The sequence below is a fragment of the Podarcis erhardii genome (genome assembly GCF_964252035.2).
Source record: "Podarcis erhardii genome assembly, chromosome: 1".
Classification (NCBI taxonomy): domain Eukaryota; kingdom Metazoa; phylum Chordata; class Lepidosauria; order Squamata; family Lacertidae; genus Podarcis; species Podarcis erhardii.
In genome coordinates, this window is record NC_138497.1 from 132904099 (window position 1) to 132926473 (window position 22375).

At 43.5% G+C, this 22375-nt stretch overlaps 1 protein-coding gene across 6 annotated transcripts in view; it reads left to right on the forward strand.

Annotated features, from left to right (window-relative positions):
* PIKFYVE (phosphoinositide kinase, FYVE-type zinc finger containing) overlaps positions 1-22375 on the forward strand; it is a 94148-nt gene that overhangs the window by 24840 nt on the left and 46933 nt on the right. For 4 of the 6 annotated variants that reach the window (XM_081851300.1, XM_081851302.1, XM_081851303.1 and 1 more), the window contains 9 exons: positions 2854-2943; positions 5799-5934; positions 7887-8044; positions 10844-10955; positions 11187-11234; positions 17358-17505; positions 17952-18119; positions 20332-20394; positions 21839-21968. In XM_081851300.1, coding sequence (XP_081707426.1) covers positions 2854-2943; positions 5799-5934; positions 7887-8044; positions 10844-10955; positions 11187-11234; positions 17358-17505; positions 17952-18119; positions 20332-20394; positions 21839-21968 — 1053 coding nt within the window. The remainder of the gene's footprint in view (positions 1-2853; positions 2944-5798; positions 5935-7886; positions 8045-10843; positions 10956-11186; positions 11235-17357; positions 17506-17951; positions 18120-20331; positions 20395-21838; positions 21969-22375) is intronic. The other 2 variants (XM_081851305.1, XM_081851304.1) reach the window with 2 other exon arrangements.

Below are 22375 nucleotides of genomic sequence, written 5' to 3' on the forward strand. Positions count from 1 at the left end.
CACACGCAGCTGCTGGGTGACCTTGGGCCAGTCACACTTCTCTGAAGTCTCTCAGCCCCACTCACCTCACAGAGTGTTTGTTGTGGGGGAGGAAGGGAGAGGAGATTGTTAGCTGCTTTGAGACTCCTTCAGGTAGTGATAAAGCGGGATATCAAATCCAAACTCCTCTTATTCTTTTTCTTCACTTCATCAAATGTCTGCAAAACCAGATGCCACAATAAAACCATTACAGTGGTACCTTGGGATGCGAACGGGATCCGTTCCGGAGCCCCGTTTGCATCCTGAACGCAACGTAAGCCGCGACGGCGCGTTTGCGCTGGTCGTGTTTTGCCGCTTCTGCGCATGCGCGTGACATCATTTTGAGCATCTGCGCATGTGGCGAAACCCGGAATTAACACGCTCCGTTACTTCCGGGTTGCTGCTGAGCGCAACTCGAACTCGCTCAACCCGAAGCACATTCAACCCGAGGTATTACTGTAGTCTGCAAGGTGCCACTGAGATACTTTCCTCTTCCGACCCCAAAGGGCTTCCAATCTTATGATAGACACAAGGAAACAACATCGGAAGGGGACAGGTGGAAGTGGGCAGAGAACATGCCATTAATTCATTTACACATATCTTCAGCTTGGTTACTACTACAACAATTTAATAAAACCCTGTCTGCTTCTGGGTCCACATGCATGCTGCAGTCAAGCAGCAGACCCAAGTAGGAGGGAGTCCCCCGCCCCCCGCCCCCCGCCCATTTTTCTCCCTGGGTATGTGGGGCAAGGAAGGAAATGTCATTCCCGCCGCAGGCTTGTTGGCTCAGTTGTTTCTTAAAGCAGCTTATGGTGTTGTGTGTTTGGCTTCCACATGCATAGCTCAGTTGGCAGAGCATGATCTCCGGGTTATGGGTTTGAGTTCAGTTGGGCAAAAGTATTCCTGTAACGCAAGGGTTGGACTAGATGACTCTCGTGGTCTCTTCCAACTCTACAGTTCTATGGTTCCTCATCCCATGTGAGCAAGGGGGTGGGGAGAACTGTTGCAAAGGGGACCTTTGGGTCAGGCCCTCTGCTCCTGGATCTGCCACGATGGAAATAAGCACAATCTGGTGGTTTCATTGGCACAGGAGAGAGTTTCTACCCCCTCAAGGTTCTATCAGTTATCAGTTTTTATGATTTTTTGAAAAAACCCTAAGGTGTATTTACGTACAGTGGTGCCTCGCAAGACGAAATTAATCCGTTCCGCGAGTCTCTTCGTCTTGCGTTTTTTTCGTCTTGCGAAGCACGGCTATTAGCGGCTTAGCGGCTATTAACGGCTTAGCGGCTTTAAGAAAAAGGAAACAAACTCGCAAGAACTCGCAAGACGTTTTGTCTTGCGAAGCAAGCCCATAGGGAAATTCGTCCTGCGAAGCACCTCAAAAAACGGAAAACTCTTTCGTCTAGCGAGTTTTTCGTCTTGCGAGGCATTCGTCTTGCGGGGTACCACTGTATATGTTTTTAAATGTAAGCTGCTTGGGGATCTTTCAATAAGTCTGATGGATGTTGATGAAAAAAGTTGCATGATTGGACAGGCTTTGAGCGCCCGGACTATCCTAGCTTGAATCTGAAAGGAAGAGTTGCATATTTTGTAAATCTCAAAGTGAATTTAGACTGCTCTTCTCGGTCCGAGTCCTTTTAGCAATCCGGCAGCTTTAATGAGGCCGGAATTCTGTAAAGGTGTTCAGTTGAGACATGGTTTTGTGGCTTCCTTGTGATGGATCGGGTTGCAATATGTTAACATTAACTGCTGCAACTAAGAGAACTCTCCAGCAACATCTGTAGGCAAACACTGAAGTTGCTCATCAGTGATAAACTATAGTAAAACATCTGACCTGTGGTGTGAGGGATAAATCCTGCCTTGTTTCTTTTTCACTTTCTAAATTTGAATACAGCACCCTCTGCTGTCTGTGAGTTGAAAACAATTATTTTCAGTAGTGTTGAAACATTGAGAGATTGGTGTATGCATTCCCCAGCCAGCATACTCCTGGAACTGAACTCTCACTATAGAGGAATGTCTCTGAGCATGTACAGACTGCTTTTCCTTAGCAGCATTGGCACTGTAAACAACTTCTGTTCTCCTGAAAGGCATTTTGATGTAGGTGGCACCTCCTTCCACATCCCTAACCAAAAGAAACTCAGCTTGCAGAAATAATTGAGAGCAATTCCGGGTGGCCAACCAAACAGATTTAATATTTCACAGCCCTGGATTACTGGGACATGTAACCTGCCCTATTCTTTTCAGACTCAAATTTGTAAAAAGACTTTAAAACCTCATATTCCCGACTGCAAAATTCTAATGATATTATAATGTGGAGTGGGGAACAGTGATGCATAGAGAAGAATCTTGTTATAGTTGTACCTTGGAAGTCAAATTGAATCTGTTTTGGAAGTCCGTTCGACTTGCGAAACGTTCAACTTCCAAAGCGTGGCTTCTGATTGGCTGCAGAAAGCTCCTGCAGCCAATCAGAAGCCCCGTCAGATGTTTTGATCAGGGGTTTGGATCTTTCAGGAGCCGGAACGTTCAACTCCCAAGGTGTTCAGGAGCCGAGGTATGACTGTACTTTTAAATCTTTGTTTTTCTTATCCTTAGTTCCGCCTCTCCCTTGCAGAATTGCAATCTTCCACAGCATTTGAGAACTTGTTGCTTGCTGTAGCTTTTAAGGAAGCACTTGAAAACATTTCTCCTTTCAAAGAACAATTGTAAAGAATATAAATCCGCTGCTTTTTAAGTCCTGGGAGAACTCACTGAGTTGTAGCGTAATAACGATGGCTTGCTTTAATTGCAGTAATTTGGTGCTAATTGCTGCTTAAAAACGGTGTCATTTACTTGCAGCTTGATTCACCCAGACTCTTCCTCCTCCACTTTATCGACACGTCTTGGATCAGTTCAGGAGGAAGCAGGGAAGTCTCCTGCTCGGAACAGGTGAGCCCACCCACTCTCATGCTTATGTGTATAGGACCAGGTGTGCAGCCTGGGAGTCATTTTGGACTCACAGCTGCCCATGGAGGCACAGGTCAAATCTGTGTCCAGGGCAGCTGTTTACCATCTCCATCTGGTACGTAGGCTGAGACCCTATCTGCCTGCGGACTGTCTCACCAGAGTGGTGCATGCTCTGGTTATCTCTTGCTTGGACTACTGCAATGCACTCTACGTGGGGCTACCTTTGAAGGTGACTCGGAAACTACAACTAATCCAGAATGCGGCAGCTAGACTGGTGACTGGGGGCGGCCGCCGAGACCACATAACACCGGTCTTGAAAGACCTACATTGGCTCCCAGTACGTTTCCGAGCACAATTCAAAGTGTTGGTGCTGACCTTTAAAGCCCTAAACGGCCTCGGTCCAGTATACCTGAAGGAGCGTCTCCACCCCTGTTCTGCCCAGATGCTGAGGTCCAGTGCCGAGGGCCTTCTGGCGGTTCCCTCATTGCGAGAGGCAAAGCTACTGGGAACCAGGCAGAGGGCCTTCTCGGTAGTGGCGCCCGCCCTGTGGAAAGCCCTTCCAGCAGATGTCAAAGCGATAAACAACTACCTGACATTCAGAAGACATCTTAAGGCAGCCCTGTTCAGGGAAGTTTTTAACGTGTGATATTTTACTGTATTTTTGCGTTCTATGGAAGCCGCCCAGAGTGGCTGGGGAGGCCCAGCCAGATGGGTGGGGTATAAATAATAAATTATTATTATTATGAAGCTGCATCTGTGGAAATGACACATTGCGGAACCCGTGCAAAGTTTATTTCTGCGGACGAAGTCTTAAAATGACATTGACTTTCCGTCGAAAGATGATCGTGTCCTCTGGTTATGGAGCGACATTACGACGATATTTGCTTGACATCACTGTGTTGTCCTCGATAGATGGCAATAGAACCGCAAACACAGCATGAAGTCTATAGTTCAGGTCTCGTGCTGAGTGAAATGACATCAGAGATGTTGGACAAGTGGAATAACTTCCCAAATGCTGGACCTTTCTGTGGGTGGTTGGGGCATTTAGTGGGCTGTTCCCAAAGGTTGATAGTGGCGCATTTTTGTGGACCAAGGGCGTTCTTGCTGGTCCAAACCTTAGCCTTGCTAGTGACCCAGTATTTGGGGTGGGTGGGCAATTGTATGTGTTGCTTTGACCTTTCTCACAAATCTTGATCTTTGGCCATATACGTCATATGTCCTCAGGATTTTGGGGAGGTTAACTTCCAGGGCTCGTTTCTTCTCTCCACAGTAGAAGATGTACAGATTACCATATTTTTCACTCCATAAGATGCGAAGCCCTCAGTCAGGCTTCCATAATCTGGTTCTCTCCAGATGGTTAGGATAGCAACTCCTATCTGGGACTGATGAAAGCAAAGTTTATAAATTGTTTTGGATGGGTTTTCCCAGATAACTAGCATATACCATATTTTTTGTTCCATAAGATGCACTTTTTCTTCCTAAAAAGTAAGGGGAAATGTCTGTGCGTCTTATGGAGTGAATGCGTGGTCCCTGGAGCCAAATTGCCCAGGGGCAAAAAGCAGATCATATATATATATATTTTTTTGAAAGAGGGAAGTGGGTGTTGAAACAAAGCTGCTGATCGTTTGTGGGGAGAGAGATAAGGGACGCTAGAGATAAAGGAGGCCGCCTGGGAGGGCGGAGGTAATGACAGCAAACTTGCAAGGAGAGGAGACAGGAAGACTAAAGCAATAAGGAGAGAAATTAAAAGAAGAGCAAAAAACTGCTCCAGCTAAGGAAAAGACACTAAGGCAAACAAGAGGGAAGGGAGTGTTCAAAGGAAGCAGCTGATTGGTGGGATCGGGAGAGAGATAAGGGAAGCTAGCGAGGCTGCCTGGGAGGGGGGAGGTAAAAGCCCATGGATCCTCAGGATTTTTACATTGGGTCACCCCAAATTCACCATCAGATCACATAGCATGTCCATGGCTATAGCCTGCACCAAAAAAATCACCCACCCACTGTTGCGTGGGGCCGCAATGGCGCAAAAAAGTGGTTACAAAGCACGGATCCACACGGATCCTCAGGATTTTTGCATTGGGCTACCCCAAATGCACCATCAGATCACATGTCTGTGGCCACAGCATGAACCACAAAAATGATACATCTACTGTTTCGTTCAGAATATTTTTTTTCTTGTTTTCCTCCTCTAAAAACTAGGTGCGTCTTATGGAGTGAAAAACACGGTACCTTAGATACTTAGGTCAGCTGGAAGATCAGTGTCTCTCAAACTCCTTTACTCTTGAAATAGTCAAGGCCTGGTGTTTTACTTTCCATTGCCAGACTTACGGCAAGGAAGCAGTCTTGCCAGAGGCATTTATAAGAGGTGTCTTCACACAGAATCAGGGGGTTGTAGAGTTGGAAGGGACTCTGAGGGTCATCTAGTCTGGGGCTCCAATTTGCTCCCAAAGTCTTCCCGTCGAAGGTTGCCCTAAAATGGAAGTTGGTTCTCTGAATTATTATTAAGTAGACTGAACTTAATTTCCCCCATATTAGAGTTAGGAGACAGGGGAGGGGATTAGTATATCAAGGAGGTTCCTCCTTACTATTTGCGGAAGGGAGAAGAATTTCACTTGGGACAAATCAGCTTAATAGTTTTGCACTGAGAACCCAAAAGCTTATTTCCAGTTGCTGATTTTCAAAACACTACATTGACTTTGAGAGAGAGAAAGAGAAATGGGCATTGCTTGGGAGTTTCCTTACCTTACCTAATGTTGTAAAATCTTGGACCTGCTCTGTTAAACTTTAATTTTAAAGAGCTGGAGTGAGCTTAAAAGGCATTGTTTTCTTTCTCCTGCCAGATCAGCCAGCGTTACTAACCTGTCCCTGGACCGCTCTGGATCGCCCATGGTCCCTTCCTATGAGACATCTGTCAGCCCACAAGCTAACCGCACATACGCCAAGGAGGCCAACGAGGACGAGCGCAAAATTCTCCTGGTACAAGCCAAGCAGTTTTTTTAAAAAATATTTCATTCTTCTTGCAGAAATCTGTAGTGTCTTTCTGCTTTGGGGATCCCTGTTTCTTAGGTGTAGTCACCTTGTGCTGTTCTCTGGCTGCAGTTTATGAACTGTTGTAATGCTATTTGCAACCCACCCTCATGGGCTATCCCATTTTATCTTCATTATAATCCTATATGTATGTATGTTTGAAAAGGTACTTTTATACCACTACCTAGTTTTTGAAGAGATGTAAGAGTTTTCAGCTTCACCATGGAAAGTTTAGCAACTTTATATATATATATATTTAAAACCTTTAAGGAATTGCTAAATCCTTGTGTCGTTAGGTCTGAGAATGCAACTGCGGTGGTTGTTTGAACCAGCTTTGCAAGAGAAAATGCTAGCACTTTATTTTGTTTGTCTCTCTGTGTGTGTGTGCTTCCATTACATTTTCTGACTTTCTATGCCGTTTAAGACTATTTACATATTTAATTTAATGCATTTATATCCCACCTTTTTCTCCCAAGGTGGTGTACATGGTTCTCCTGCTGCTCAGTTAATCCTCACAACTACGTTGTGAGGCTGAGAGGCTGTGATTGGCTCAAGGCCACCCAATGAGCTTCGTGGCCGAGCGGGGATTTGAACCCTGACCTCCAGGTCTCTAACCACTGCACTACACTATCTTTTTCTAGGATACTGTTGCTTCAGTATCGTAGGACTAATGTATATGCAAGCATGCATATTGCGCTTAAGTAAGAGGTCCTCTCCCATATGACTTTCAGCTAAATATCTCAACTACTTCTGTTGAAAAGTATTTTGTTTGAGATGACGTCTCAGACAGGCAGGTGCTTGTTTGATGTTGCCACCCTGGACTCCTTTGGAAGGAAGGGTGGAACAGAAATTTAATAATAGTAATGGTAATAATTTGTATATAATTGAGTGTGCATGTCTGAATTATCCCTAATTATGATTTGTAATACATTGTGGTATTCACTGCTGCTTCAAAGGCCTGCCTGATGTAAGGGAGAGCCAAGCAATCTCTAGTTAGCTGTTCTAAGTGTGAAGAGCACAAAATGTTCAGCAGAGCTTCGCTTATTGCTCTACCTGAAGACAGAATCAACAGACGGGCACACATGTCTGCTGGTGAGGAAGGGAAGTTTGACATTTTTAATCTTTCTCCCCCTTCCGCAAGCGCTTGCAGTCAGAATAAAAAAAGGTAACAATAAGATACTGGCCAAGTTTTCTCCTGATGCAGATACGTTCTCATGTACGATGTGTATACCGTATTTTTTGCTCTATAGGACGCACCTTGTTTTAGAGGGGGAGAACAAGAAAAAAAATTCTCCCCCTCTCTGCTCAGCATCCCTTCAGCGAAGCAGCAGGAGAAACTGAGCCCCTTCCATTTCTCCTCCTGCTTCGCTGAAGGGGCGCTGCGCAGCTCTCCCTCTCTGCTGAAGCCAGGAGAGTTTTGCTCTCCCGGCTTCAGCAAAAGGAACCCAAAGCCTGCGGAGCGCAGCGGGAACTCGCGCTGCGCTCTGAAGGCTTCAGGCGGCTATCCCTGAAGCTCCTTGGCTTCAGCAGGCTCCTTGGCTTCAGCGAAAGCAATGCGTAGCCTCCGGAGCGCGGAGGGAGCGCTCCCTTTGCGCTTCGGATGCTTCGCGTTGCGATCTCTGAAGCCAAGGAGCCTGCATTCGCTCCATAGGACGCACACACATTTCCTCTTAATTTTTGGAGGGGAAAAAGTGTGTCCTATAGAGTGAAAAATACGGTACATAGCCCTGCCTTTTCACGAATGTGTATAACAGAACACTGCCTTTGGTGCATCGCGGGGGGGACGGGGGGACGGTGCAAATCACTTGCAACAGATGTAAACAGCAGTTCCCAAGACGGCGGGAACACTTAAGCCCACCAAACAGATGCTATCTAAAAGTGTCATCACTCTTGCCTCCCAGGACTCAGTCCAGCTAAAGGACCTGTGGAAGAAAATATGCCATCACAACAGTGGCATGGAGTTCCAGGATCATCGCTATTGGCTGCGGACGCATCCCAACTGCATCGTGGGGAAGGAGCTGGTCAACTGGCTCATGAGGAACGGCCACGTCACCACCAGGTACTGGGCAACCCTGAGTTCATGACTGTCCCATGGCTCAGGGGATTACTGGGCTATTATGAACTAGTTATTTCCATGAAGGGAATGTGTTCTCTGTATTTAGTTATTAGATTGCAACCAAATTATGAATTGCAAACGGTATTATAAAGCATAAACCCTCAACCCACCCACCCTCATCCCATTTCTAATCCAAGGTAATTTTGCTGGGTAGAAAATGCTACTCTGTTATCGTAAGGTAGTTGTTTTGGGGCTTGTTCTAAATCGGTGGTTCTCCTTCTGTGAATGTAATATAAGCGCCATTCCTCAAATTTTTATTTTGCTTTTTCTGCTGAGTCCCAATATGTTTTAAACATTTATTCCTAATTATTATAACCCCTTGCAGTCTGCATTCAATTAAAATGTGTGCGGTCCTCAAACTTTCCTTCCTTCCTTCCTTCCTTCCTTCCTTCCTTCCTTCCTTCCTTCTGTCCATTTCGCTATGACCTAAGTATGCTGCAGTTGAAAAAATAATCAGCTTTTAAAATAAGAATCTTGTCCTGATAGGGTGTGGACCAGGTGACCCTCAGGGTCCCTTCCACCTCCACAATTCTGTGATTTAAAAATATTCCAATATTGCTAATGTATCATAGCCTGCACATACATATTTGTGTTAATATTGTGCTGCTTCCAAACAGCAGAACACACAGAGTGTTCTAAAGAGAAAATATGTTCCTCTCCAATGAAGATCCTTCCAACGTTGACCATTTATGAAGCATGCTATGTGGACCATTTTTATTTTATTTTATTTTATTTTATTTTATTTTATTTTATTTTATTTTATTTTATTTTATTTTATTTTATTTTATTTTATTTTATTTTATTTTATTTTATTTTATTTTATTTTATTTTATTTTATTTTATTTTATTTTATTTTATTTTATTTTATTTTATTTTATTTTATTTTATTTTATTTTATTTTATTTTATTTTATTTTATTTTATTTTATTTTAAACATGTACCGTATTTTTCGCTCCATAAGACACACCTAGTTTTTAGAGGAGGAAAACAAGAAAAAAAATATTCTGAAGGAAACAGTGGATGTATGATTTTTATGGTTCATTCTGTGGCTACAGACATGTGATTTGATCGTGAGTTTGGGGTAGCCCAATGCAAAAATCCTGAGGATCCATGTGGATCCGTGCTTTTTAACCACATTTTTGTGGCATTGTGGCCCCACGCAACAGTGGGTGCGTCATTTTTTGGTGCAGGCTGTAGCCATGGACATGCTATGTGATCTGATGGTGAATTTGGGGTGACCCAATGTAAAAATCCTGAGGATTCATCAGCTTTTACCTCCCCTCTCCCAGGCAGCCTCCTTTATTGCATTCCTTATCTCTCTCCCGATCCCACCGATCAGCTGCTTCCTTTGAACACTCCCTTCCCTCTTGTTTGCCTTAGTGTCTTTTCCTTAGCTGGAGCAGTTTTTTACTCCTCCTTTTCTTCTAATTTCTCTCCTCATTGATTTAGTCTTCCTGTCTCCTCTCCTTGCAAGTTTGCTGTCTTTACCTCCCCGCTCCCAGGCCGCTTCCTTTATTGCTAGCGTCCCTTATCTCGCTTGTGATCGCTTGCGATCAGCAGCTTTGTTTCAACACCCCCTTCCCTCTTTCAAAAAGAAAAAAAAGAGCATGATCTGCTTTTTGCCCCTGGGCAATTTGGCTCCAGGGACCACACATTCACTCCATAAGACGCGCAGACATTTCCCCTTACTTTTTAGGAAGAAAAAAAGTGTGTCTTATGGAACGAAAAATATGGTATATGCTATTTATCTGGGAAAACCCATCCAAAACAATTTATAAACTTTGCTTTCATCAGTCCCAGATAGGAGTTGCTATCCTAACCATCTGGAGAAAACCAGATTATGGACGCCTGGCTGAAGGCTTCTCCATACCTCCACTTGCCCTGTCATTTCCTTGATCGTTTGCACTGAATTGGAACAAACGGCCATTGAGTGGATTTCTGTTTGTCCTGATTTAGGGCCCAGGAGTGGCCTGTCCCAGGGAAAGTGTCACGGCAAAGGCAAAACCACTCGGACCAGGGCCTAGAAAGTGCCGGTCAAGTGGGAAACTGCTTGGAGCTATGCTTTTTAGATTTGATTACTTACTTGGCCAAACCTTTATTAGGAATTGCAAATCAAGCTGATGGACAATGCCAAGACGGGAAAACTGACTGGAAAACTCAGAAACCAAGAGGATAAAAACTTTACAAAAAAATGGGAGAAAATTATAAGCTACTTAGGAGACCACTGTAAGCAGATGGAAACAAGAGCAGGATTTTCATTCAGTTGTAGCATAAAAATCACTATGGATAATATGGTGTGATATGAGAATTGGAGTATGGATGAATATGTAGTTGTAGATGTTTGAAATGAGACCCTGTGGAGGGGATGAGGGGAACTCCTGAGATTTGGAAAATCTCTTTATATAGACATGTATGTTTGTTTTACTTTTTCCTTATCTGTATTTTGTATTTGTAAAATCAATAAAAATGAATTCAAAAAAAGAAAAATATTAGGCATTGCAATAAATGCCTAATAAAATGAATTGCCTCATAAAACATCCATGTAAAATTTTTTAAAATATATACAAATAAACAACCATGTAAAATAGTAACAGCGAGGATTTTCAGTGGAATTTCTTCCCGCTAAATAGTGTCTTTTGCAAACAATAAAGACTGCAATTCCATATTTGTGAAGCTTTCACTTTGGGCTTATAAATGTTTTTGGTAACTCATTTGAGATTCGAAACCTATCCTTTTTTCCAGAGCTCAAGCTATTGCAATTGGTCAGGCTCTGGTAGACGGGCGCTGGCTGGATTGTGTCAGCCACCACGACCAGATTTTCAGAGATGAGTATGCGCTCTACAGACCACTGCAGGTATGGATTTTGTGTGTGTGGTGATTTCACACGTGAATTGGGCTGCTGAACGAATTGCTTTCTGCTGCTGTATAGTGGTTTTTGACTTTTTGTTCACCCAGATATAAAGAAAATCCTAAAGGGCCATGGCAATTTCCCCAAGGCTGTGTATTCAGGCCGTGCATTTGCTTGTTTGAAAAGGTGTGCAAAAGCAACTCTGATAAGTCACTAATGTAAACTAATTCACTTAAGGTCAAGAAATGTAGCAAGAAGGCTGCGAAACCTTCCGTGAAAAGAAAGGTAGGCATCTTCCAGGTAACTGGAGAAGAGAAGTTGGTGGATCGGGAGGAAACGGGATGAAGGGGAAGTTTTTAACAAAAAAAAGTGACTTTTAGAAATGAGACGTATCAAGCACAGATATGTCTCAGAAAAAGGTGTTTTGTATTAGATTGCCCCTCAAAAGCTTTCTCATTAAGCGCTTTGCGACAGCCTTAAAGACACTCGTAATGCAAATTCAAGGAAGAGGCTGAGCAATTTAGGTATTTGCTAATGGCCCAAATGTTTTGACAGTAGTGGCTTCTTCACTATGGGGGTGAGGTGTAGAGGTTACAGCAAAGACCCTGGTAGCTTTCTGACAAAGTAGCATAATTTATGAATGTACCAAAAAGTGAGACATGATAGTAATTGGGCAGGTACGCAATGAGAATCACTGTTTATATCTAGGAACTTCTGGCTTGCTCTGACGCATTGTGCCAGTACTCCGGGCTAGTGGGGCATCTGCAAGGGAAACATAAATCAAAATGAGTCATTGCTTGGTGGGCAGCCCCACTCACCCCATGTCCTGGAGAAGATAATACAACGCAATCAATGGGCTGGGGGGGGGGAGAATTCACCCACTATTGGATTTTTCTGCAATCTTTTTTTAAAAAATGAAGTGCCTGTAATGCAATGCTGTTGTGGGGAAATATATGCTGATTCGTTTAGCTGCTACTTTCTCAAGTTGCACTCCAAAGCCACAGCCAAGACTTTCATTTGGCTGGATGTAAGTGCTGCTCGAAGACTGGAGTTGAGGCATTTCTGGTGCTTTAGTCATCCCTGGTTCACATTGCTGTCATGAGATTTGGCAAGGGCAATGTGGGGCGATGTGGAGTGACATGGGATTTGCCTTGGGTCTAGGACAGGCATTCCCAAACTTGGCCCTGCAGATCTTTTGGGACTACAGTGGAACCTCTGGATACGAACGGGATCCGTTCCGGAGCCCCGTTCACATCTAGAAGCAAACATAACTAGCAACGGCACGTCTGTGCATGCACACATCACTTTTCGCTGCTTCTGCACATGCACGTTGACATCATTTTGAGCTTCTGTGCATCCGCAAGTGGTGAAACCTAGAAGTAACGCGCTCCGTTACTTCCAGGTTGCTGCGGAGCGCAACTCAAACGCACTCAACCCAAAGCGCATTCAACCCAAGGTATGACTGTACAACTCTCATCATGCCTAGCTAACAGGACCACTGGTCAGGGATGATGGGAATTGTAGTCCCAAAACATCTGGAGGGCCGAGTTTGGGGGTGCCTGGTCTAGGATGTGCATATACTGCAGTACTCAGTGAGGCACGGTGGAAGATGCTGTCTTTGCTTTCCCAGAGCACCAGACTGCTTCTTTTTCTAATCTCTGTAGCAGCAGCTTGAGGGCAAGAGCCAGTTCACATGTAATGCCTTATAAGCCAGATCACAGCTTAATGGGAGCAAGCAAACACTCCAGGACTGCTGGAGTGAAGATTGCGGCCACTGGGCCTCTTCCCTGGTTGTCCTGCTCCCAGGGCTGCTATCCAGGGCTGAGCCATGGTTTGGCTTGCATTACATCTGAACCGAGGCTCATGGTTTGTCTCGCTCCAGACAAACCACAAACAGCAAACCAAGAACAAACCTTGGTTACAGATTCTGGTTTTTCTGGAGCAAGACAGTCCACAGACCTTGGCTGGGTGTGATGCTAAGCCAAAGAGTGGCTCAGCCCTGGGAGAAGCTCCATTTGCTCATTCATGCCAACCCTTGTTTTCTCTTAGTGTAGTGTGTAAACCTATTTACAGTATGCCAGCTGATCTGCCTTAGTTGCAGGTGTAGAATCAAATCAGTTTGACTCAGGGTGAAATCTAGTAACCGGTGGTTGTGCAAGTGCCAAAAAAAGCCCACTGTCATTTATATATTAGAAATGAAAGTGCTGGAATGAAAATGAACTTTTTTTAGAGGAGGTGGGGAAATGGGGTGGGGAAAATAAGGGACCCCTTTTATTGTAATGCTGTGAAAACCTTAGTAAACTATACATAAAAAAGACCTGTGTGATAGTGGCTTAACTCTTATCTAAAAGAGAAGGTGTTTAGCTGCTTCGGTTGCCAGAGAGCTCCTTTGGTTGCAAATGTGTGAATAATTCTGGGCGAAATCTTGGAAGCTGGAATGGTTGCTGAATAAGGGGTCTTATGTCAATAGATAGGCCTTTACACCTCCTCGTTGCACTCTGTGTGTACCAGAAATTGACTGAAGCTACAATCCTGTACACATGCCCATTAAACGAAGTAGTCCTTGTTTCCAAACAACTATGCAAAATGGAGAGAAATTATGTAAAACTTGCTTAATTTGCATCACCAACGAATGCAAATACGAAGCGAATTCTGCCTTTGTTTGTTGCAGACTTGAACTTACCTTGGTGCAGTTTTTTTTTAAAAAGAAATCCTTAGTGCAAAGTTCCTATAGCCCTACTTATTTATGGCAGTGTTAAGAAAGCGTATGCTTGACAGACCCACCTGGGAAGGAATAAAGCCATTTGAATCATTTAAAGTGTTTCAGGAGTGCTGAACCTGAATTATATACACACATAATTTCAGTTTTTTTGTTCTGCCTTCGCGTTGAAACATGGTTCAAGTGCAATTCCTGGAAGTCATAGACCTCACTTTAGAACTGCATTTGTAGAGTTAATCTGTGGAAAGGTCAGAGCTGGCATTGTAGATGGAACAGATTGATGTCACTTTTTGTTTGGTCAGCTAGAAAATTGCTCAAGTAGTAAATGCGTATCTTTCCTCCATGGGCAGAGAGTAGTAACCTTGGGGCAAAGGCTGCATTTCAGCACAACGCCTTGGCTGTGTTCCCAGGATTTGAGGAGCTGCTAGCTACTGTTTAGGTATAGAAGGAAGCCCGCCTTGCTAGTCTCCTATGAAGTTTCTTATGAATAATATGGGTGTGAAGGGAATGAGAAATCGCCAGTGGGGCTCTAAAGCCTGTAGAAAAGTGTGTACCGTATTTTTCGCCCTATAGGACACACTTTTTCCCCTCCAAAAATGAAGGGGAAACGTGTGTGCTTCCTATGGGGCGAGTGCAGGCTTTCGCTGAAGCCTGGAGAGCGAGAGGGGTCGGTGCGCACCGACCCCTCTCGCTCTCCAGGCTTCAGGAAGCTATCCACAGCTGTTGTAGTTGGAAACCCCGACATGCTTTCCTGGTGCCCCACGAAGAAGTATCTAAAGGGGCTGCATATAGTTTTCAAGATTATGGGATAATTTGGATGCCATATTTAGTGCCTTCTAGCATGAACATGGTCGTTTATACACCTAAATATATATGTCTTTCATGCACATTTCAATAGCCTAAATGATTTATTGGGTGGATACAGAGATTTGCTCTCCATTCAGATTGACAGGAGAGAATTTCCAGTACTGGAAAATAAACAAGATGAGACAAAATTATCCAATGCAGAAATACTTTCTTTGCTTTAGTCTTCTGATGGGCCACAGTGTTCTACAACAAACAGTTATCCATCTTCGTTTTTGGAGAAAAATAGATGAGAAGCCTTTCCTATGGAAGGCAACCCTATTATAACTAGGTTTCTTCAAGTGGATTTGAAACATGTTTTACTCCTGAACTGCCAGAAATATTTACTTAAATTAAAGTCTTGCAATTTCAATGGCTACATAGCTCTTTAGTTTGCTTTTATTGTCCAAAATATTAACAGTTCCTTATTTATCACTAGTCCATGACTAGCTTTTCTTTTTTGCATATTCGACACTGAATTGTCATTGTTCTTTTTTTCTTTCAATTTTTATTATGTTTATTTTACAACACATACACACACTCATAAAACAAAACATAAAAATAATAATACATAATCAAAAAACAAAATACAAATAAAACATAATAACGCGTAGAAACTTACACAGATCCAATAGTCAACTATATATATAAAATATTTCAATTCTTTTCTTCCAGTTGACTTCCTTCATCCTCAACACAGTTCTCTTTTTATTTTTGGTAAACTGTCTCCTTCTTAGTTCATTATTACCCCATTTTCTTTCTGTTTTTAACTTTTATACCATAATTTATTTTGCAGAAGTTAATCGAAACAAGTCCAAGTATTAATTTGAGGGCACTGCTTTTTAAGGTATTCTCTATAGTTTCCCAATTCTTTTTGAAATTTTTGTTTGGGCTGACCCCTAATGGCTTCTGTTAACCTAGCCAATTCAATATAACCAAAAAAATTATCTTGCCACTCTTTTTTTTTGTTAGTATTGTTTCTTTTTTCCAATTTTTGGCAATTAGTGTTCTCTCAGCCACTGTAACATAAAGGAATATTTTCTTATTATCTCTGGCTATATCTGTGTCTAATATCCCCAATAAAAATGAATTGTCATTGTTCATGGTTTCCTGATTATTATATGTATAGATTCCAATTATCTTATATTTTCTCAACATATTTGTGCTACATATTTATACGAAATTCATGTGACTTAAATATATATCTATGCACACTCAAGTTTTACAGACTTTTAGATTTATCCCTTCAGAGTAAGCTTACATCTACCTCTGCCCCCCCTCACAATCCCATGCAGTTCCTGCTCTTTATCGTATTTCTAGAACTCTCTTTTTTTCTTTTGCAACATTAACATGCGCAAACACAGTCAAATATAGAGAAAATGGAATTGCCGCTTGCAGAAAAATGGAAACTGTGGCTCTCCAGATGTTGCTAGACTTCTCCAACTCCCATCACTGTGTCCCCAGGTAACTTTCAAGTGGTGAAAAAGCCCCACTTAATGGGCCATTGGTACCATCAAAGGCCTGCTACAATAAGTTCACTGAAGACAATATCATTTGTCTCCATACTGATATTGATACTAATAGAGTCTCTGGTGAGATGTCCAGTTCTGCGGGGTAAGTTTTAGTGATAGAGACCTGAGGAGGTGAACAAGGTGCTTTTGTCTGTCCATTGTATCGTTGGCCCATCCTGGGGGCTGACCGGGTGGGTCTCTGAAGGTGATTTATTGCCCAGATAAGTCTGGCGTCCAGCCCGCTTCCATAGCTGCGCCAAGTCTTTGCTTCGCAGCCTGCATTCCAAAGCTCTGAGCAAAAGCAGAGTCCGGCAGCGTTCAGAGAAATCAGCCTCTGTCTCCTGTGCTTCAGTGTGCATAAACAGAGTCTCACACAGAGGTACTAAAAACTAAAAGCAGTTTATTTACAGCTGAAACTATCCATTATCTAGCAGAGTACGGAACATTGTACAAGCATGTCTGCTCCGTATGAAAACGAAAGCAGAATACAGTGGTGCCGCGCAAGACGAAAATAATTCGTTCCGCGAGTCTCTTCATCTAGCGGTTTTTTCATCTTGCGAAGCACGGCCATTAGCGGATTAGCGGATTAGCGCTATTAGCGGCTTAGCAGCTATTCGCGGCTTAGCGGCTTGAAAAAAGGGAAAAAACTCGCAAGCCAGCCCATAGGGAAATTCGTCTTGCGAAGCGCCTCGAAAAACGGAAAACCCTTTCGTCTAGCAAGTTTTTCGTCTTGCGAGGCATTCGTCTTGCGGGGCACCACTGTAGAACAAAGGACTGAGACTCTTGGAAGTGATGCAGAGTCTCTTCGCCCCACAGTAGGCATGACGCACACTCTGAGCTGTTTACCCCTGTAAGCTCAGGTTCTCCTCACAGGGTCCAGGGAGTGGTTAATGCATATTTGCATGAGCAGGTTGTCCCGATTGCCTTGGGAGGGGGGGGGGAACCGTTTCTACCTATGTATTGTTTTATGATGGATATTATAGTTGTAAACTGCTTAGAATCCATTTTTGCATGTAAGTGGAATATAAATTCAGCAGCAGCAGCCCTGGCCATTGATCATGGTGGCTGATGGAAGTTGAGAGTCCAGCAACATCTGAAGAGCCACAGGTTCCCCACTTTTGTGCTTTGCGGTCAGTTAACATTATTTTGAAAGTTACACTTACGCTTAATTGTTCACATTTATTTTGGCTCACCTGGTATAACCTAATCCAGTACCTTCCAAAGCTAATAGTAAGAACAAAGTTTTGTATTAATTTGTATATTCTAATGAAGGAATTGTACTTAATCCAAGGATGCTAGCAAATAGAGTGAGAGAAATGTGTGTTTCTCCCGCAGAGCACAGAATTTTCTGAAACTCCTTCTCCAGACAGTGATTCGGTCAACTCGGTGGAGGGCCATTCTGAGCCATCCTGGTTCAAAGACATCAAGTTTGACGACAGCGACACAGAACAGATTGCAGAAGACGGAGATGACAACTTGACCAGTGAGTGTTTGTGTCTGTTTTCCGAGGATATCTGTCTTAATAGCAAGTAAAAGCTCTGCCCTGCTGCTGCCTGCTGCTGTTGTAGAAATAAACGCTTTTATCTATTTCTTTTACGGAGATACAGTATCTTCTGTGTGTTTGGCTAGATTTAAACACACCCCCAGATTCCAAATTGGCATAAGGTCTGCAGCTGTTTGGGCATCTTGCTCCTAACAGCAAGCCCTGCTTTAAAAAAAGGAGCAAATGGCCTCAAAAAACCATCCAAAATCATGAGAAACGCCAATATGCAAGTGGATGAAATTACTGTCTCTCTCTCTCTCTCTCTCTCCAACATTGCACACGGTTTAATTGAGATCATTTCTCTCCTTTCCTTGATCCCCCGTGAATACCTATTATTTGAACCCCCCTTCTCCTTCCTGTATCTCCCCTCTCCTCAAACCTAAAAGATTCTGCCAGTCCTAGCAAGCGCACCTCAGTCAGCAGCTTCCAGTCTGCCATGGACAGCGACTCAGCTGCTTCCATCAGCCTGAACGTGGAGCTGGACAACGTGAACTTCCATATCAAGAAGCATTCCAAGTACCCCCACGTGCCCCCTCACCCTGCCGACCAAAAAGGTATGCGGTAGTTGCCACTCGGAGTCACACGTGATGAAAAACAGGGCCCAGGCACCCTTGTGCCCAAACACCAGCTCCTCCTGTCCCCGCACTGGTCTTATTTTCTACTCCTCCTTCCTCTCGCATTAGGCCACTCTGCTTTTGAACCACTGTAGACAACGCGTTTTCACACAGCTTTTTTGACAGGCCATCTTTTGGCCGCAGAGAGCAAGGATGTTTTGAAGGACATCTTCTGTTTCTCAGTCATTTGTGCTGGATGCAAATGTAAGGCAGGTCTGGTCCCAGGGCTGGTTTGGTTTTATTGCCGGAACTCAGTTCCGGCACCTCTCAGGTGGGCACCATTGCCATTATAAGAGAACAAGGGAGGCGTTCATGGTGAGGTCTGGCACGTCTTTTTCTAGAAAAATAGAACTGGCTGGTACCATCTAGAGCTCAGTCTAGTTGGAAAGACCAGAATTCTGCTGTATTCAAGTACTGGTGTTCAATGTGGCAGGCTTGGGTTCTGGGCTGCTTTATATAGCAGTTTTACATGTAGCAATATTGATATCCCTTCAGCTTTTTTGTTAAAATAAAAGTCTGAAAATAAGGCCTCTTAGTAAAAATTATAATAAATCTTTGATTCTTTTCCCCTGCCCCAAGCACTAAAACTCTGCTAGTGGTATTGATCTTAAGATGACCTTTTCATCTTCCTCGTTTCTTTGTCATCAGTTCGTGACAAAAACCACAGTGGAACCTCAGGGGCTTTGCTTCTGTAAAATAATATGTATAAGAGGAGGTAAATTTGCCTGTGCCCACTCTTGCTCACAGGTAAAGAGGGAAGTTAACAAGAGTAACTTTGAGATACTGTAATTCAGCATGTGGCTGAACTCCTCCATGCCTAATAACATTATGCAATAAACACCTGCTTACTAAAATTCTTTATTAGTTGCTGTGTGGTGAAACTAATTTCATAAAATAGCTTTAGTAATAGAAGTTCTTTTTCTGGTTTGTGAATTGACATACTGTAATCCCCCCCCCCCCATATTATTGCATGCTTGTCATGTATATTGAATGCACCCGGAAAGTTCTGTGTTCATCAGGAAAACAAACTGTAAAAATCTGTAGTATTTATGCATTATGCAAAACATCTAGGAAATTCAGTTCTAAGTTCATTGTTAACGTTGGCATAGCTGCTGTTTCAGATTATGTGGGAAAACCAGAACGATGCTAAAATGGTACAGGGCACCTGGAAGCAACGTTTTACCGCAAGACAGTGATAAATTAGCCTGTGGCGTCCCTTACTGTGATTTCTTTTTTTGTCTCTCAACTTGCACAAGGAATCAGAAATGTGTGCAAAATGTTGAGTGAAAGCTTACCCAGATGCTTTGTCACTGGCGATTGCCATTTTTCTTCCTGTAGCAAGAACTGTAGATATTTTAGGAAAGCACAAAACACAGATAAAAGTTCCTCTTGAAAGTGCTACAGGAGTTTGCAATAGGTTTGATCCAGAACCTGCTTTCTTGACTCCTGCTGCGGTGCTGGCAGACTTGACCAAAAGTATAGGAGGAATAAGACCAGAGGATGAGGAACCTCAATGGTCTAACTTCTCCATTCCTTCTAAGCTGGTCTGAAGGTGAATGGATGAGATAGGCAGTGAACATGAAAATATAATTAATACGGGCCTGCATATGAAATTATTGTGGTTGGGAAGAATTAATATTATGCACCTGGCTTCTTTACTATACAGCTTTTGGGCAGTGCTGAAGACACACCTGTTTATCCTGGCCTTTGATGACTGACATGTGTGCTTTCAGGGCCTACGCTATTCTTGCCACTGTTCTTTGTATGGTTTTAATTCTGAATTTTACATTGTAGTAACCCACCCTAGGACCTGTTGGTGAGGGGTGGATAATAATAATAGTGATAGCATCTGTATCCTTGCTTGGCCTCCACGTCAAAAGACCATGAAGCCGTGGAACATGTGTAAATTGGCAAATGGGCTCTTCCATGTCAATCTGGTTCCAGAACTGCTTTAATGCCTTGTTTGACACGTCATCAAAACAAGGAAAGAAAGCGAAGATTCCCTTCACTTGAACCTTTTGGAGTTGTTACTACAACAGTGACTAAAAATACAGCATGAGTCACGCCTCTCTTTCTCTTGTGGAGTGGGTGTGTAAGCCATATGATTATAGCTCTGTGTTCCTGCCATCTTCATATTTCTTTCTCCTTTCAGAGTACCTGATTGCCGACAACGGAGGGCAGCAGATGATCTCAATAAGCGACGCTTTTATCAAAGGTGAGTTGAATGCCGGAAGAATGTTCCCCCTTCGACATGGGTTTGGATGTTGAGTAAACATCTTTCTCTCTCTCTCCTTTTGCTGAAGGGTTTTGAACACGTCAAATGATCTTGCCCCAAAGCTTGATGAAATCTGTACAAGTCTCTGCATGTGTCTGTGAATATGATGAAACAGGATGCTTCTGGGGGTTGGGGTCTGTTTTTCCAGTTCGAGTGATCGTTCTGTTTTAAGCTTCTCTCTCTAAACACAGAAAAGAAGCTACCTAACACTTGCTTGAACAGATGACTTGCGCTTGAGATACATTCCTCCCCCTTGTGTCATGCAACTTACGTCAATATCTATTTCCGGGTTTCGTCAGATGCTAGCCGAGCAAAGAAGCAAGTGCCGTAGGCTTTTAAGAAACTTGCTTGACTGCAGCTTAAAAAGTTGTCCTGCAGAATAGTTTTAGGGTAGCAACCCTTTAAATCGGGCACCCCCAAACTCGGCCCTCCAGATGTTTTGAGACTACAACTCCCATCATCCCTAGCTAACAAGACCAGTGGTCAGAGATGATGGGAATTGTAGTCCCAAAACATCTGGAGGGCCGAGTTTGGGGGTGCCTGCTTTAAGTGGTATGATTTAGCATTATGGGAATCAGCCTAAGCAAGCATTGGGCACATGTATTCTTTGCTCCTCCTCGTGGAAGTGAAAGGGATGGAAAGCTTCAATTTTAGAACTAATTACCGTTCCAGCCATATATAGCTTGCTCTGACAATAGTCAACTGAAACAAAACAGGCTATTAAGCCATGGTCTGATACCCTGTGATTTTCAAACTCACCAATTAGAATAAGACTTACAGTTCTCTCTTTTTTTAAAAAAATGCTTTATTGAAGTTAAATCAATTAAAAAAACACATATATTCATACCTTGGGATGAATACGCTTCGGGTTAGGCATTTTTGGGTTGCGCTCCGTGGCGACCCGGCAGTAATGGAGTGCATTACTTCTGGGTTTTGCCGTGCGTGCATGCGCAGACCATCAAAATGACGTCACGCACATGCGCAGAAGCGCCAAAACGTGACCTGCGCACGCGCAGATGCGCGGACTCGGGTTATGTTCGCTTCGGGATTCAAACGGGACTCCGGAATGGATCCTGTTCGCATCCCGAGGTACCACTGTACTGTAGTGTGGTACCTCCGGTTGCAGATAGGATCCATTCTGGAGGTTCAGCCGGATTCCGAGGTTTCTGCAACCGGAGAGACCGCTTTTGTGCATGCATGCACGGCAGTAGAGTGCTTCTGCACATGCGCACACAGCAAAACCATGTAAATATACTTCCAGGTTTGCCGCTTACGTATTCTGAAGTTTACGTAACCGGAAGGATACGTAAGCAGAGGTACGACTGTATATGGATTAAAGTGTAATCTTACCACTTCCCTCCCACCCACCACTTGTGTTTTTTAGAGTCACTGTTCAATCGGAGAGTTGAAGAAAAATCCAAAGAGCTGTTTTTCACACCCTTGGGCTGGCACAACAGCAGCCTGGACCTTCTGAGGGAGGAGAATGGGGAAAAACAAGCCATGGAGAGGCTGCTGTAAGTTGGGTTCCCTTCCCTTGCCTGCGAAGACGGGCTCTGGCAGATTGAGCAAATGAGACCAACAGTCAAGAAAGCAGGGAGGGACGTGAGAGGCATGTGAGGCTCCTCAGCCTGGGAAGGTAGTCTGTTTAGGAGAAGGAAAACTCCCACCTTAAACCTCTGCTGCCTTGTGGGATATCTTCTGGAGAAGGAAAGGCTAAACCCTACACAAATCCAGAATGGAGCCCCTAAATTTGTGAATCTGCCCTCCTCTTTGCTTTGGGAGCCTGGAGTGATTATTTTGGGGATTTACAGGGGCTTGCTCTAACTACTTCACAGGCATAGTTCACTGTCAGGCAAACAGGTCTATATGGCTCCAGAGGATATTCCCAAGATATTGGTCATAACATTATGTTTGCTGACTG